Genomic DNA, 12,286 nt, shown 5'->3' with positions numbered 1-12,286 from the left:
GCGCCCATGACAGGTAACATGTTTTTCCCGTATGTTCATAAAAACATCGAATAACATCCATAAGAAAACCTTGCAGCCCATCACTGTGTGTTGATAGCAGCGAGAAAACTCCTTGCCAGCGAGAAAACTCCTTTTTGTTCAAATAGCCACACTGTTTTCTATTTCCTCTGGATCCATGTACGTGTACGGCACTTTCAGATCCTTGTTTCTCTCTTTGATGGCTGCACTTAACGCCTCAAGCTCCTTTTGAAAGTTCTTTATCATCTCACGTGGAGTCTCCTCACTGAAGTGGTCCTCAGGGTACTGTCCAAGGGGTACCTGATGAAATCAATGACAATCTTAGTTTTTCTGCCACTGACATGCAAATATTTGTAGAATATAGACTACTGCATTTTACTGGCATACAGCTGCTACTCAATAACTAAGAAATTCATGGAAAAATCTAATTTATTTGAGTCATTACATACACAAAAGTGGAAATCATAATTTATGAGGATTAATTACACAAATTATATATTTATACTATTTACTCCTTTCTACCACCTTTTTCTTCCACTCAACTTACTTTAAATTTAGCTTTAATAATAGTCTTTCATTGTTAAGCCTCCTTGTGAGAAGGTGTTAGTGACTGTGTGCTGATAAGCTGTCAAATCAGTAGTCTTCCCTGTGATTGTGGCCATGACATAACATTTTAAAATGAGAAATATGTTTGTACTGGTCTCATGTATTATTTAAGTTTTCAAAAAACTACTTTTGGGTTTTCATCAGCAGTAAGGCATAATTGTCAAAATGATCAGTAAGAAAAAAAAAAAAAGATCAGTAAGGACTGCTTTGAATAGATCCCCATTTGTGTAATTAATGTTAACAATGAATGAGCTCCCTTTTTGAACTATTAAAATAAATTAGCTTTTAAATTATATTTACATTTATTGATATGAACCTGTTCCAGAGTTCTTGAAAAAGCTTGAACACAAGTTTGGCTGTATCGCATACTGAAGTCAACACACTCACAAAATCACTGGACTGCTGGCTGAGCAGCCACAAGGTGGCCATGCCCTGAACTGTGGTGTTGACGTCTGGCAGTGTTTTCAGCATTGTTTCTTCAGTCGCTTCCCCTTTTTTGGTTGGCGGTGGGAGTTGCAGGGAGGTTGCCATGTTTGGCATCCAGCCTCCGTAGTCAAACTGAGGTAAACAAATGCATGATGTAGTATTCATGTATTTTTCCTGAAGTAAGTCCAAAACACAACTCTATTAACTTTGAGGCAAAATAGTTGTAGTCATACTAGAAAATGTCAGTTTCCATCTGCTGGTAAGACAGTTTGCTGTTCGCTGGATTCAGGCTATATTGCTTTAACAATTTTTAGATGGTAAAAATTATTTTTTGTTTTTTCAACAACCTGTCGTTGACCCTCTTAAAGTGAAATTGTAACCTGTCCTAAGAATATTTACATTTAAAATACAGTCATGGTACTAGTTGCTCCTTCGGTTTGGCTTGTGACACGTTCTATTGACAAATTAAAAAGAACATGGACAGAATGTTCTATCAAATCTACCATCAGGTCAACATGTACGTGTTTACTCCTACTTTAAGTGATTCACATTAAGAGCATAGGTAAAGATTATTTAACAATGATTTCAGACATAACCCCAATTCTCTGCAGCATACAATGCCAATTGAATGTTCACAGCATTTAATATCGGAATCCACATGAATCTACATGTTACAAACTGGGTTTACAGAAAAATATGTGATTTGAAGACAATCCCTGCTTAATTGGTAATGTGTAGTAGCATTCTCACAAAAAAAATTTAAACTAACACTTAATGACTTTGTATAACAAATTACTTTGTGTATCAAAATCTCAGCATTTTCGTCTCAAGATTTTACCTGTCCAGTATTCACCGCAGCATGCTGGGCTGAGCCAGTGAAGATCACCATGGTGGCAAACTTGATGAGCTCATCCACTGTAGCAAGTTTCTGTGGGATTCCTGAGAATTAGAAATAATAAAGTTAACGTTTGAACATTTAATATTTGATGCTTTCATTACATCCACAGCTTGTCCTCTCTAGATCACTGAGGGTGGGCAGACTGACAATCACACACATACACACACATACTTATATCCGAGGGCAATTTAGAGAGCTTAATTAACATAGTCAAGAAACTGAGAAGAAGTTGGAGTTGAGGATGGATGATATAGAATACAAGCATATCAATAAAATATCATATTGATCATTATTGGTAATTATCAGCAAATTCAAAACATATATTTTAAGTGCAGTCCTGACCATTTTATGCTGCTGCTTGGCAACCTATTTTTAGATACAGAACACACAAATACTTAATTTAAACTCAACCCTTTATTCAACCAACTTTTTACCATCTGCACCTTTTAAAAAAAGAAAAATAACCCATGCTCTCTGAACTCTTTGGGCAGAGCTTGGTCACTTCCTGGGTCTGCGTTTGTGATTGGTTAGGAGGATGTAATGACTGTAGTATTAACCTTCATTATAGGCTATAATGCAAAACGAATGAAAACTGAATTACCATCCAGCCCTGGTTGGAGTACCCTGTGAGAACCCGCACAGGCACGGGTAAACATGCTTACTCCATGCAAAAAGACCCCACGCTAGGTTTGGAACCCAGGACCTTCTTGCTGCAAGGGAACGCTTCCAACTGTTTTACTGTGCAGCCCACATTCTTCTATTACAGAAATCTGTAATATGCCCAAAAGGCCCTATTATTTGTGTTACAGCATACCTGGGCAAGGATGGGAAAGGAATCCATGTTCAAAAATGTCCAAAATCCAATTTTGCAGTTCAGAGTCTTGCTGAACTTCAAGATCATTCTTGTAGTAGTAGCTTAGGACACCACGTACAAACCTATCAGACACAGAAATTGTTATGAACTACATTTTCAGACAGACACACAATGGTAAATAACGTGTTAATCATTTTATGAAGTTTTTTTTTAAAGTAATATTCCATTTACAAAAAACATTTTCTTTTTTTAGTAACTTCTATTTCTGATATTTCTTAGATAAGGTATTATATGAACAAAAGGACAGTAGATAATATACAATTATTTTTAAGACGAGTAACAGGACAAGTGAGCCTGATTTACAGCATAGACATAATTTCAACATAACAAGGCACAAAAATAAATCCACCAAACCCTTTCCTGAATTATGAACAAAGTTTTATTTAAATTAAGACATTTCTCAAATGCTGTTACACTAGGTGTACATATGCTGGTTCACAGTATATTAGGCCATATTGTTCTGTACAGACATGACTGCTTACAAGCTGTAAGAATAAACAGCAATCGAACAAAGTACTAAGAGAAAGAGGGCAGATGAGAGATGGATAAAAATGCCCATTTTGTCTTCTTAAAAACATACATACCTAATCCTAATAAATAGCATTGTTGAACCTGTGCATAATAAACTGTCTGATGAGTTGTTGTTATCAGAGGAAGTAGCATAAAGTAAGATGCAAAATGGAGGGAACCCATTATACCTGTTGATAATGTCCCACAATCTGAGTCCATCGTCTCTGTAGTAGAAGTTTGGCATGTCCTCGAGCCCACGCTCAGCAATGTCTTCAGGCATACAGAGAGAGCTGTACGTCACTGAGAACAGGGATCTCTTTAGAATTGTGCTCATACCCTCTCCACCAGAAGATGTAAACTGGAGAAAGTCAAAGCAAAGTTAAAAACAAACATTGTCGTTAAAAAAAAGAAGAAATAATGATGTCCCTTGGAGTGCATTTTCCTACTTTGGTGAAAACACCCTCCTCAGATATGAGTCTTTTCCGAGCTAAGAAGTTGATCTGCAGAGTGTAGCGCGTGTGAGGTATGAGAAGCTGAGAAAAGAGAAAAATATGTGAGTAGATGTTAGGCAACATTAGGATTAGCTTGCACATGTTATACCATGCTCCTTCCCTGGATTACAATAATACAAAACCAAAACTTCTGGATAAGAATAAGTAATAAAGTAACAACAAACTTTCCCACAAGTTGTATCATCCTGAGCATGTCGGAATAAGCACAGCGAAACACGGTGTAACGTTGCAGCTTCAGTTACCTTGTAGAGAGGATGCACCATGGGCATGTTGCGCAACAGTGACACTGCAAACGCCTCAGCCAGCAGGTGAGTGCGAAGCAGGTGAACATTGAGCTGATGCTCGCTGAAATCTGCACTTCTCACAAAAATCTTGGCCAGCAGCCAGTCGTACTCAGAATCTGACGGCAGAAAGATTGGGTTGTCTTCTGCCGGTTTCTGCTTCAGCTGCAACAGGGTTGTAACACGGTTAGATATAATACATGCAGGCCACTTTTACCAAGAGCAGACCTGTTTGTTTGGTCACCCTGTCTAAAAGGCATTTATATGATTCCACATGAATCAAAAAGAACATTCTGTAATTTATTTATTTTGTTTTTCTTTCTGGTGACAGACTTATTTTTTGTTTAGAAACTAATTCTCAACAAGGACTTTAAAGAATCCACCCTGAGGTCTGAACTGAAATGTAAGAGAACAGCAGTGGGAGCGTGTTTGAAGATATAACCTTTTGACTACTGAAAGAAAGAACAAAGCAGACTAGTGGTTGAAGTGATAAACCTTTAATCTGACTTCTAAGTTTTTATTCATTTTATTCTTTGCCTTCAAGTTTTTTTCTGTGCCTGTGACAAATTAATGAAATACTTTATGCTGTTGTTTGTTTGTTTTTTTTATTTCCCTTCCAACACCCCACATGCAGCATTAGCTTGAAGTGATTTTTTAGGGCCAAATGAGAGGTTGCTGTGACTGAATGTGGACCGACTATAGTCGTAGGATTATAGGGATGCAACTGCCACTGTTACAATAACATTCGAATATTTGTATTTCTGCAGTGCAGTTAAACACTGATGAGCAACACACTAACTGATTATTTTATTGAAAAGTAAGGCTTTTAGATGTTTCCATTCACTGCTGCTAGGTTTAACACAATCACTGCATGTCTCAAAGTATTGTAATTACACAGTTATTTGGAAAAAAACGGGTGGTGGTGCACACCTGAATGTTGTCATGTTTTATCACAAGTGGTCCTTCACTACTGTGCTGCATTAGATTAGCAGACCTATACCCGGTACGTCTTTGAATTGTCTTAATACTGAAAAGTTTCTAAATAAAGTTGCTTTGCCTTTCCTTAAGTCTCGTAGCTGGTGCAATCAGACATTTCTCTTGACTTCCCCTTCATTGGACAAATCATCATGTAAGTTTTTGTCTTATGAACTTCCATTCAAGCTGGAGACTTTAGAATCATTACTTTTATCTTGGATGGTCATAGTGTTAGCGTTGATTTCCACGATAGGGATCATGATTGGTCTTTGGAAAAATGTAACCGTAATATTGGTTCTCTTGTATCTAAGTGCCTTCTTTCTTTCTGTAATTCTTTCTAAATATTTTTAGATCACATCCAGCTATGTACTTCCTGTTCTTCCTATTTCTGCTAAACTGTAATGTTCTGGTACATAGAAGAAACATTTAATTGAAGTCATTATTTGTATTTGAGTGCTAATCCCACCTGAATAGCAATAGGCATGAGTTTATCATCAGGAGTTTTATGGAGCAAGACGAGTGGAGCCATCAGGTACTGCTTCTTGCCATTAATGATGTTTGTTTTCACACCGTCTATTTGCTTGTAGTCACAAAGGAATATGTTGCCTTTCTGTTTAAAATTTTAAGAAAGATTCACAAATGTCAAAGCCAATTTTGCATACAAACGCAACTGCTCCAAAGTTACCTAGAAATATCCATAAACTGTATTTTTGTACAGTCACCTTCATTTCTTCCACCAAGCAGCAGCGAGAGTCAGGGAAAACCATGGCGTCAGTCACAGGAAAGTTGTCGGGCAGGACGTCACAGCGACGAATAAGCATGGGATTGAGCCCATTCAGAAACTGGTAGCCAAAAAAGGCATCTTCCTTCCAGTGCTCTTGGACATAGTCTGTAAAAAAGAAAAAAGAAAAACATGTACTTTAAATATTTCTAAATCGAAACCCCTCTCTTCAGCATTAATCATACGGATTCTTTTGAATTTTTTTTTATTGCGGTTATCAATTTAAAGTATAAAAAGTTAAACATGTAAGACTTCAATTTAAATGATGATGATGATGATGATGATGATGATGATGATGATGATGATGATGATGATGATGATGATGATGATGATGATGATGATAGGGCTGCACAGTGGAATAGTGGGATAGTGGGCAGCGCTGTTGCCCTTTCTGCATGGAGTTTTTATGGTCTCCCTGAGCATGCATCGGTTCTCTCTGGGTACTCTGGCTTCCTCCCACAGTCCAAAAAGCATGACTGTTAGGTTAATTGGCCTCTCTAAATTCTCTTTAAGCATGACTGTGTGCGAGAATGATTGTTTGTCCTTTTTGTCTCTGTGTTGCCCTGCGATACACTGGTGACCTGTCCAGAGTGTCCCCCGCCTTTCGCCCACTGACAGTTTGAGATAGGCACCAGCACCCCTTACGTCCCCACAAGTGATAGACGTGTTAGATAATGGATAGATGGATGGATATAACAGAAGTATGTGGGCTGCACAGTGAATCAGTTGTAAGCACCGTTCCCTTGCAGCAAAAAGGTCTCGGGTTCCAAACCTAGCCTGGGGTCTTTTTGCATGGACTTAGCATGTTCACCCCGTGCCTGTGTGGATTCTCTCAGGGTACTCCAACTAGGGCTAGACGATAATTCAATAACAATATATATCAATCGATAGATGTATATCGATAATAGAAAAAAAGGGTCAATAAAAAGTTCAATATAAGAAAAGGCCAAGATGTTGCAGCCCAATAGGCTGTTACATTGTTGAAACAAGGAAGCAACTAGGAATAACTTTACTACCCAATCAACCAAACCACCAAACAACGTTGTCTCTCTGCAGTGCTTTATACTATTTTTTTTGCAAATTACATTTTTTTTCTACTACCCACAAAGAGCAAACCCACACACCCTCTGAACAAGCTTTATGACTCAGTAGGATTCACTTTAGGCATACCGGATATTTCAGTCTGTTTGCAACAAAACACCCTGCTGATGTCATCAAGATTTGTCCATCCCATTTTATTATCAGCCAGCCCCTTCAACTGCAGCTCTGCAAGTCTAATGAAGAAAAATCAGAAATGAAATGTGTTAAATTGTTCATATACATAAAAACATCAGATTGAAGGCAGAAATGTATCCAAATATTAAAATTTTACCCTGTCTGTGAGTTGAATAGAAACTCTGTCTGCTTGGCAAAGGAGAATCTGACCTCAGCAGGAAGAGAAGCTAGGTCATCTGCTTTTATGCAGTGAGGAATTCCCTCTGCATACACATCCCAGCTGAGAAATATATATATTGAGTTTTATTTTAGTGTAGCACACATGGAAAATTACATTTTATCTTTCAGTTATAAATCCTGTTATAGTTAACGAGACATCGTCCTATTCACTTGCTTCTAAGTGAGTTAGTAAGTTAGAATTTCATCAAATTTAAGATTTAAGAAGTTAATCTAATGATATAGATTGTTTAGCACAGAATGATATATTGCAAGCATTTATTTCAGTTCATTTTCATGATTATGTCTCATAGTTAATGGAAGCCTAGTAGAATCAACAGGTCACAAGTTGTGATAAGCAACAAAAGGTCACAGCGAAAGCAGCAGGATGTTCACAGAGGGCTGTGTCTCAAAATATTATTGGAAAATTGAGCGGAAGGAAAAACTTAACCTTACCTGGGCTAAGGACAAATATTAAGTCTCCTTTTTAAATTAAAGGTCTAGGTCTTTAGAGTAAAGGTCTAGAATCTTGATTGATGTTGTGCCATGAGGCATTATAAAGTTAGAAATCCGTGCTTAAAGAGTACTGAACCATGTATTAGGTGCACATACTATGCAGTATATTAGAAAACGTTTCAGCAGGCTGACACCTAGAAGCAGATGTTTTTGTTTTTTTTTGGTGAGTGGGTGTTATGGGAATATTTTTCTGAAGTCACTATGGCCTCACGCCACTCGTACATGTGAGCACGGGCCTGCTTATTGCAGGGCCAAATGCTGCGTAGCTACTGTGTGGGATGATGATTGTCTAGGATAGACTGTCTTTGTTTTGTTTCATGCCAAGGCCACTATCAAGTATTAGGGAGAGCCGAAAGTGAGGAGGGGCAGAAACAGCAGACGCAGACCGCAGCGGGACCATGGGGTGCGATTACTTTCCATCTATGTGATCTCTGCTCTGTTTCTCAATAAAAGTGCTGGAAATTTATCACTCAATCGTTTTCTTATTCAATAGCTCTAGGAAGCAAGTTATTGTTTAGAATTTCTTTCACATTTGGCGTCACGAACAGGATCTCCGACTGATGAGCCAGTAAGTCAGAGGACAGGAGTTGCTTGGCCGGCCCAGAGAAGTTATCTGACCTCTGGTACCCCGAACAGATTACAAGGGACGAGGAGGGGCACCTTGGAACGTCCCTGGGGGGTCAGCGCGAAGATTCAAACCTTTCTTTCAAGAGACGGTAAGAGGATTATTTTCCAGCACTTTTAAATGCAATTTCTTCAAAACGCTTGCAAGCTTTAAAATTTAAAACCCATTTTATAAATACTGCAAGAAATTTAAAAATAAGAGAAAAAAATCTGCAAATCTGTAACCTACCAGGGAGTAATAAACAAAAGCCTGTATTAAATAATGAATTATATTCAGTCCTTAAAGCAAATAAAATAGGATTTGCAAATACAGAACAGTGACTGAAGTTTTATGGTTAAATTAAATTAAAATTAAATAAACATTTTCAGCTGAAATACGAGCACTCCTGCTGGGAGGAGGGGGCTGATGATTTTCACCTGGAAACACAAGACCTCTTGTTGGGGGCACATGGGGCTGTGCAGTATTCAGTGCTAGATGAAAGCGGCAGATGTGCTTTAAGCATCTGATTTGTATCTAGACGTAGGTAGATTTGAAAAAGAGGATTTTCTCTCATTATACCTGAACACCAATAAGTGTGAAGCCTTTCATTTGGTCGGTTGACCTCGCGGAGGTCCATTAAAATAAACAAAAATAGAAAAATGGGTCTGGAAGCAGAGAAATCCTTTAATGAGTGAAAGGCCGTTTTCAGGGCCAATCTCTCCCCAGGGGGAAAGTTTGATTTCATGCTGAAAGTATGGGTCCGAAAGTATGACATGCGTAAATAATTGGATTAAACATGCAGGTTTCCCACGGAGGGGTTAATTTAATATTGCAGTACTGCTACTAATGAATAAAAATAAAATAAAAAAAAGGAAAAATTGAAGAAAGAAATGAAACAACCGGATCTAAAAGAGGCACAGCGTTGTGTGGGGTAAGTTTTACTTTGGGATCAACTAGTTACACTTCCGTCATGAATAAATGTATTCTAGACTGCTAATATCGACGTATGACTTGAAAAAGGAATAATAGTCCAAGTGTCTGAGAGATAAAAAGATTTATCCTTACGGAACTGAAGCATAAGACCGCGTGTAAGACGTCGGGGTCAGTAAACATCACACACCCTCCCTTTTCAAGTAAGCTAGGCACTTAACATATTGAAAAATATATATTTTGGCATTGGCTTGGAGTCTAGACGTTAAAAAAAAAGAGAAAGACCACAGATCTGTGTAAAGTAGTAAGAAAAAACAGGCCTACCTGTGTGTGTTTGTTTGTCTGAATGTCATTGTTTGTATGTGACTAAATGTTCGTCTGTGTCAAGTAATTCAGTTAAAATTTTAAATACCATGGTTTCAAAAATAATCATTTGTTTTGGGAGGCGTAGCTACTGTGCGGGATGATGATTGTGTAGGATAGACTGTCTTTGTTTTGTCTCATGCCAGTTATTGTTTAGAATTTCTTCCACAGGGGTAGGGGTGGGGGCGTCTGGTAAATTCTGTTTTGAATTTTAATTAGCAATAATTCTTATTCAACAAAACTAACAGAAATGAGTGCCATACCCGTAGGTATGTGCACTTACACAGGGAGGAAGGATGTTTGGTGCTGTTAACTCTGTATTTTCTCACCAATAGTCCTTCTGACGCTGCTTGATCTCCTTCTCCCGGCTGTACCTGCCAAGATGATGATTGTCTTCAAACCCTTTCAGTGCTGGAAATTAAAAAAAAAAACTTTCTTTGAGTTTTAGGTGTTAATCTGCTCCTGTCTGCCTATAGTTAAAAGAAACAAGCATTTAATACAATTTCAGTCTGTTCCACAAACCTGTTCCCTCTCTGAAGTGGTGCACCTTGCTGTCAGTGATCCAGCGGTAGATAGGGAAGTTGTAAGCATCTCCCTCGGGTGATTTGACTTCGACTTTGGCAGGGAACCAAGAATCCTCTGGAAACACCACAAGCGGCTGTTTGTCAAGCTCTATCAGCACCAGTTTTCCAAGGGAGGTGGGGCAGGACACTGTAAAACTTGCCACCTAAGACAACATTAAAAGACAACAAGTGTACTGTATATGAAAAGCAAAAAGTTTTTTTAAACATCATCTTTAACAACTTACAAACACTAGAGATAGAACTACAATCACAATGAATTGTAAAGTAGCTTTCAAAAGTTTCACATGTCCCAAACTTTTTCACATTAATCTCATTTCCACCTACTCAATTTTGCCCATTAAAAAAAAAAAAAACAGGTTTTTCAACCGACCTGGAAATGCCTGGAAGAGGGAAACACCTCTGGAGGTGTGTCCTCTAACCCCCATTCCACGGCTGGTTTGTGACATTAACATTTTAAAGAAATCTGTGAGAAACAGCTACTGAAAAGCACTGTCTTCACATCAAAGCTCTGCTCGAGTTCACTGTTTGAACCCTGTTCCTGACCAGGGCGGAGAGGTCAGTGATAAAGCTGAATGATAAGAAATACAAGAAAAAGGGAATTTTTACAGAAAGCCATGAGAGGGGTGTGTGTGTGTGTGGGGGGGGGGGGGTGGTAATGTCTCACTAGTTTAACAAAATAATATAATCCTTTCCATCCACTTCATGATTATGCCCTACTTTGAGTTGGATTATGACATACAATCCCAATGAAACATACTGAAGTTTGTGGTTGTAATGTGACAAAATGTTAAATGCCGTTCAATACTCTTGCAAGCCCATGAAAGGTACTTCTCCTAAATGTATTACATGAAGCAATGAAGTAACTTTAAGCATTACACACATCATGTTGCTAAACAATTGACAGAGATATCGTGATTGTCAGTCTAAAGCAAAGCTGGTAAGGTGTGTGCTACATTTGAACTAGAAGCTGAATCTTTCAGACTTACGGCTCCTCTCACGAATGCTGAAGCTCCCCTTAAGCTCAAGAGCCACTTGCGTTCACTTTCTCCACTTGTGCCAACCAGCTTAATGAAGACATTGTTAAAGGTGGTGGCAAAGGGACGATTGGCTGTAAACACGGTCACTTCGTAATCCAACATTTTTGATCCTGAAACAGATCCACGTTAAAATGACAGAGGGAGAAACTACAGTCATCAACACGGATTCGTGGATCCATTGCAAAATCATTGAAACAATTTTGTTTCTTGTGACAGCTCAAATACCTACTAAAGACAAATAGATAGATCTAGGAAAATGCATAATGCATAATGCACAATGGCCCTGCAATAATGGACAAACAATTAAGATAAGATAAGATAGGCTTCATTGATCTCACATTGGAGAAATTCACATGTCACATCGGCTCAGTAATCAGTAATCAGAAGAAGGTGCCAAAGTAGGACAAAGTGCATCAGGTATATACAGTGTGTCCCCGTTTATACAGTGGATCAAAAAGAAGTAGATAAGAAAATAAAAATAAAAATACAAAATAGAAATAAGGCAGAGGATGTCTTATGTACAATCCATTATTTAATTACAAAAAGAAGATTGCTGTCTACATAATTTGATACAGTTCTGCTTTTTGAAAAGATTTGTCTTACCTCTGCTAATGAGACCACAAAGTCCCCCTCAAGAACTGCTGCTATCATGCAACTTATCACTAATGATTTCCTTATATACATACACACAGTGCTGTGGGAGTGTTCAGAGACAAAAAAAAAACAACCTATGGTGATGAAACTACCTGGAACACAGCCTCCCACCTCTCATTTGCTTCCAGTTCTTTGTTGAAAGTGGGGACTTCCATGTCTTTAAACATTCTGGACTTGCATACCTGTTTAGATATGCATCACCTCAAAGACTGGATATGTGCCACCAAGCCATTCAGCCATTGTTGGAAATGATGAGTTTTGTTGGCGAAAAGGTAGTAAGACTATT

At 38.2% G+C, this 12,286-nt stretch overlaps 1 protein-coding gene across 1 annotated transcript; it reads right to left on the bottom strand.

Annotated features, from left to right (window-relative positions):
• Positions 1-93: 93 nt before the first annotated feature.
• Positions 94-12,012, bottom strand: LOC105923144 (polyunsaturated fatty acid lipoxygenase ALOX15B). Its single transcript, XM_036137047.1, has 15 exons — positions 11,950-12,012; positions 11,296-11,471; positions 10,248-10,452; positions 10,055-10,136; positions 7,254-7,376; positions 7,052-7,155; positions 5,823-5,989; positions 5,567-5,710; positions 4,087-4,290; positions 3,779-3,865; positions 3,521-3,690; positions 2,763-2,884; positions 1,889-1,989; positions 1,012-1,182; positions 94-318 (listed from the first exon to the last, which is right to left on the bottom strand). The coding sequence occupies exons 2-15, from the start codon at positions 11,446-11,448 to the stop codon at positions 139-141; spliced, it is 2,013 nt and encodes a 670-aa protein (XP_035992940.1). The 5' UTR covers positions 11,449-11,471; positions 11,950-12,012; the 3' UTR covers positions 94-138.
• Between the last annotated feature and the right edge of the window lie 274 nt (positions 12,013-12,286).

Source organism: Fundulus heteroclitus, chromosome 5, assembly GCF_011125445.2.
Source record: "Fundulus heteroclitus isolate FHET01 chromosome 5, MU-UCD_Fhet_4.1, whole genome shotgun sequence".
In the NCBI taxonomy this organism is placed as follows: Eukaryota; Metazoa; Chordata; class Actinopteri; order Cyprinodontiformes; family Fundulidae; genus Fundulus; species Fundulus heteroclitus.
Note: the sequence above shows the minus strand (reverse complement) of the source record. Positions and strands in the feature narration are given on the sequence as shown.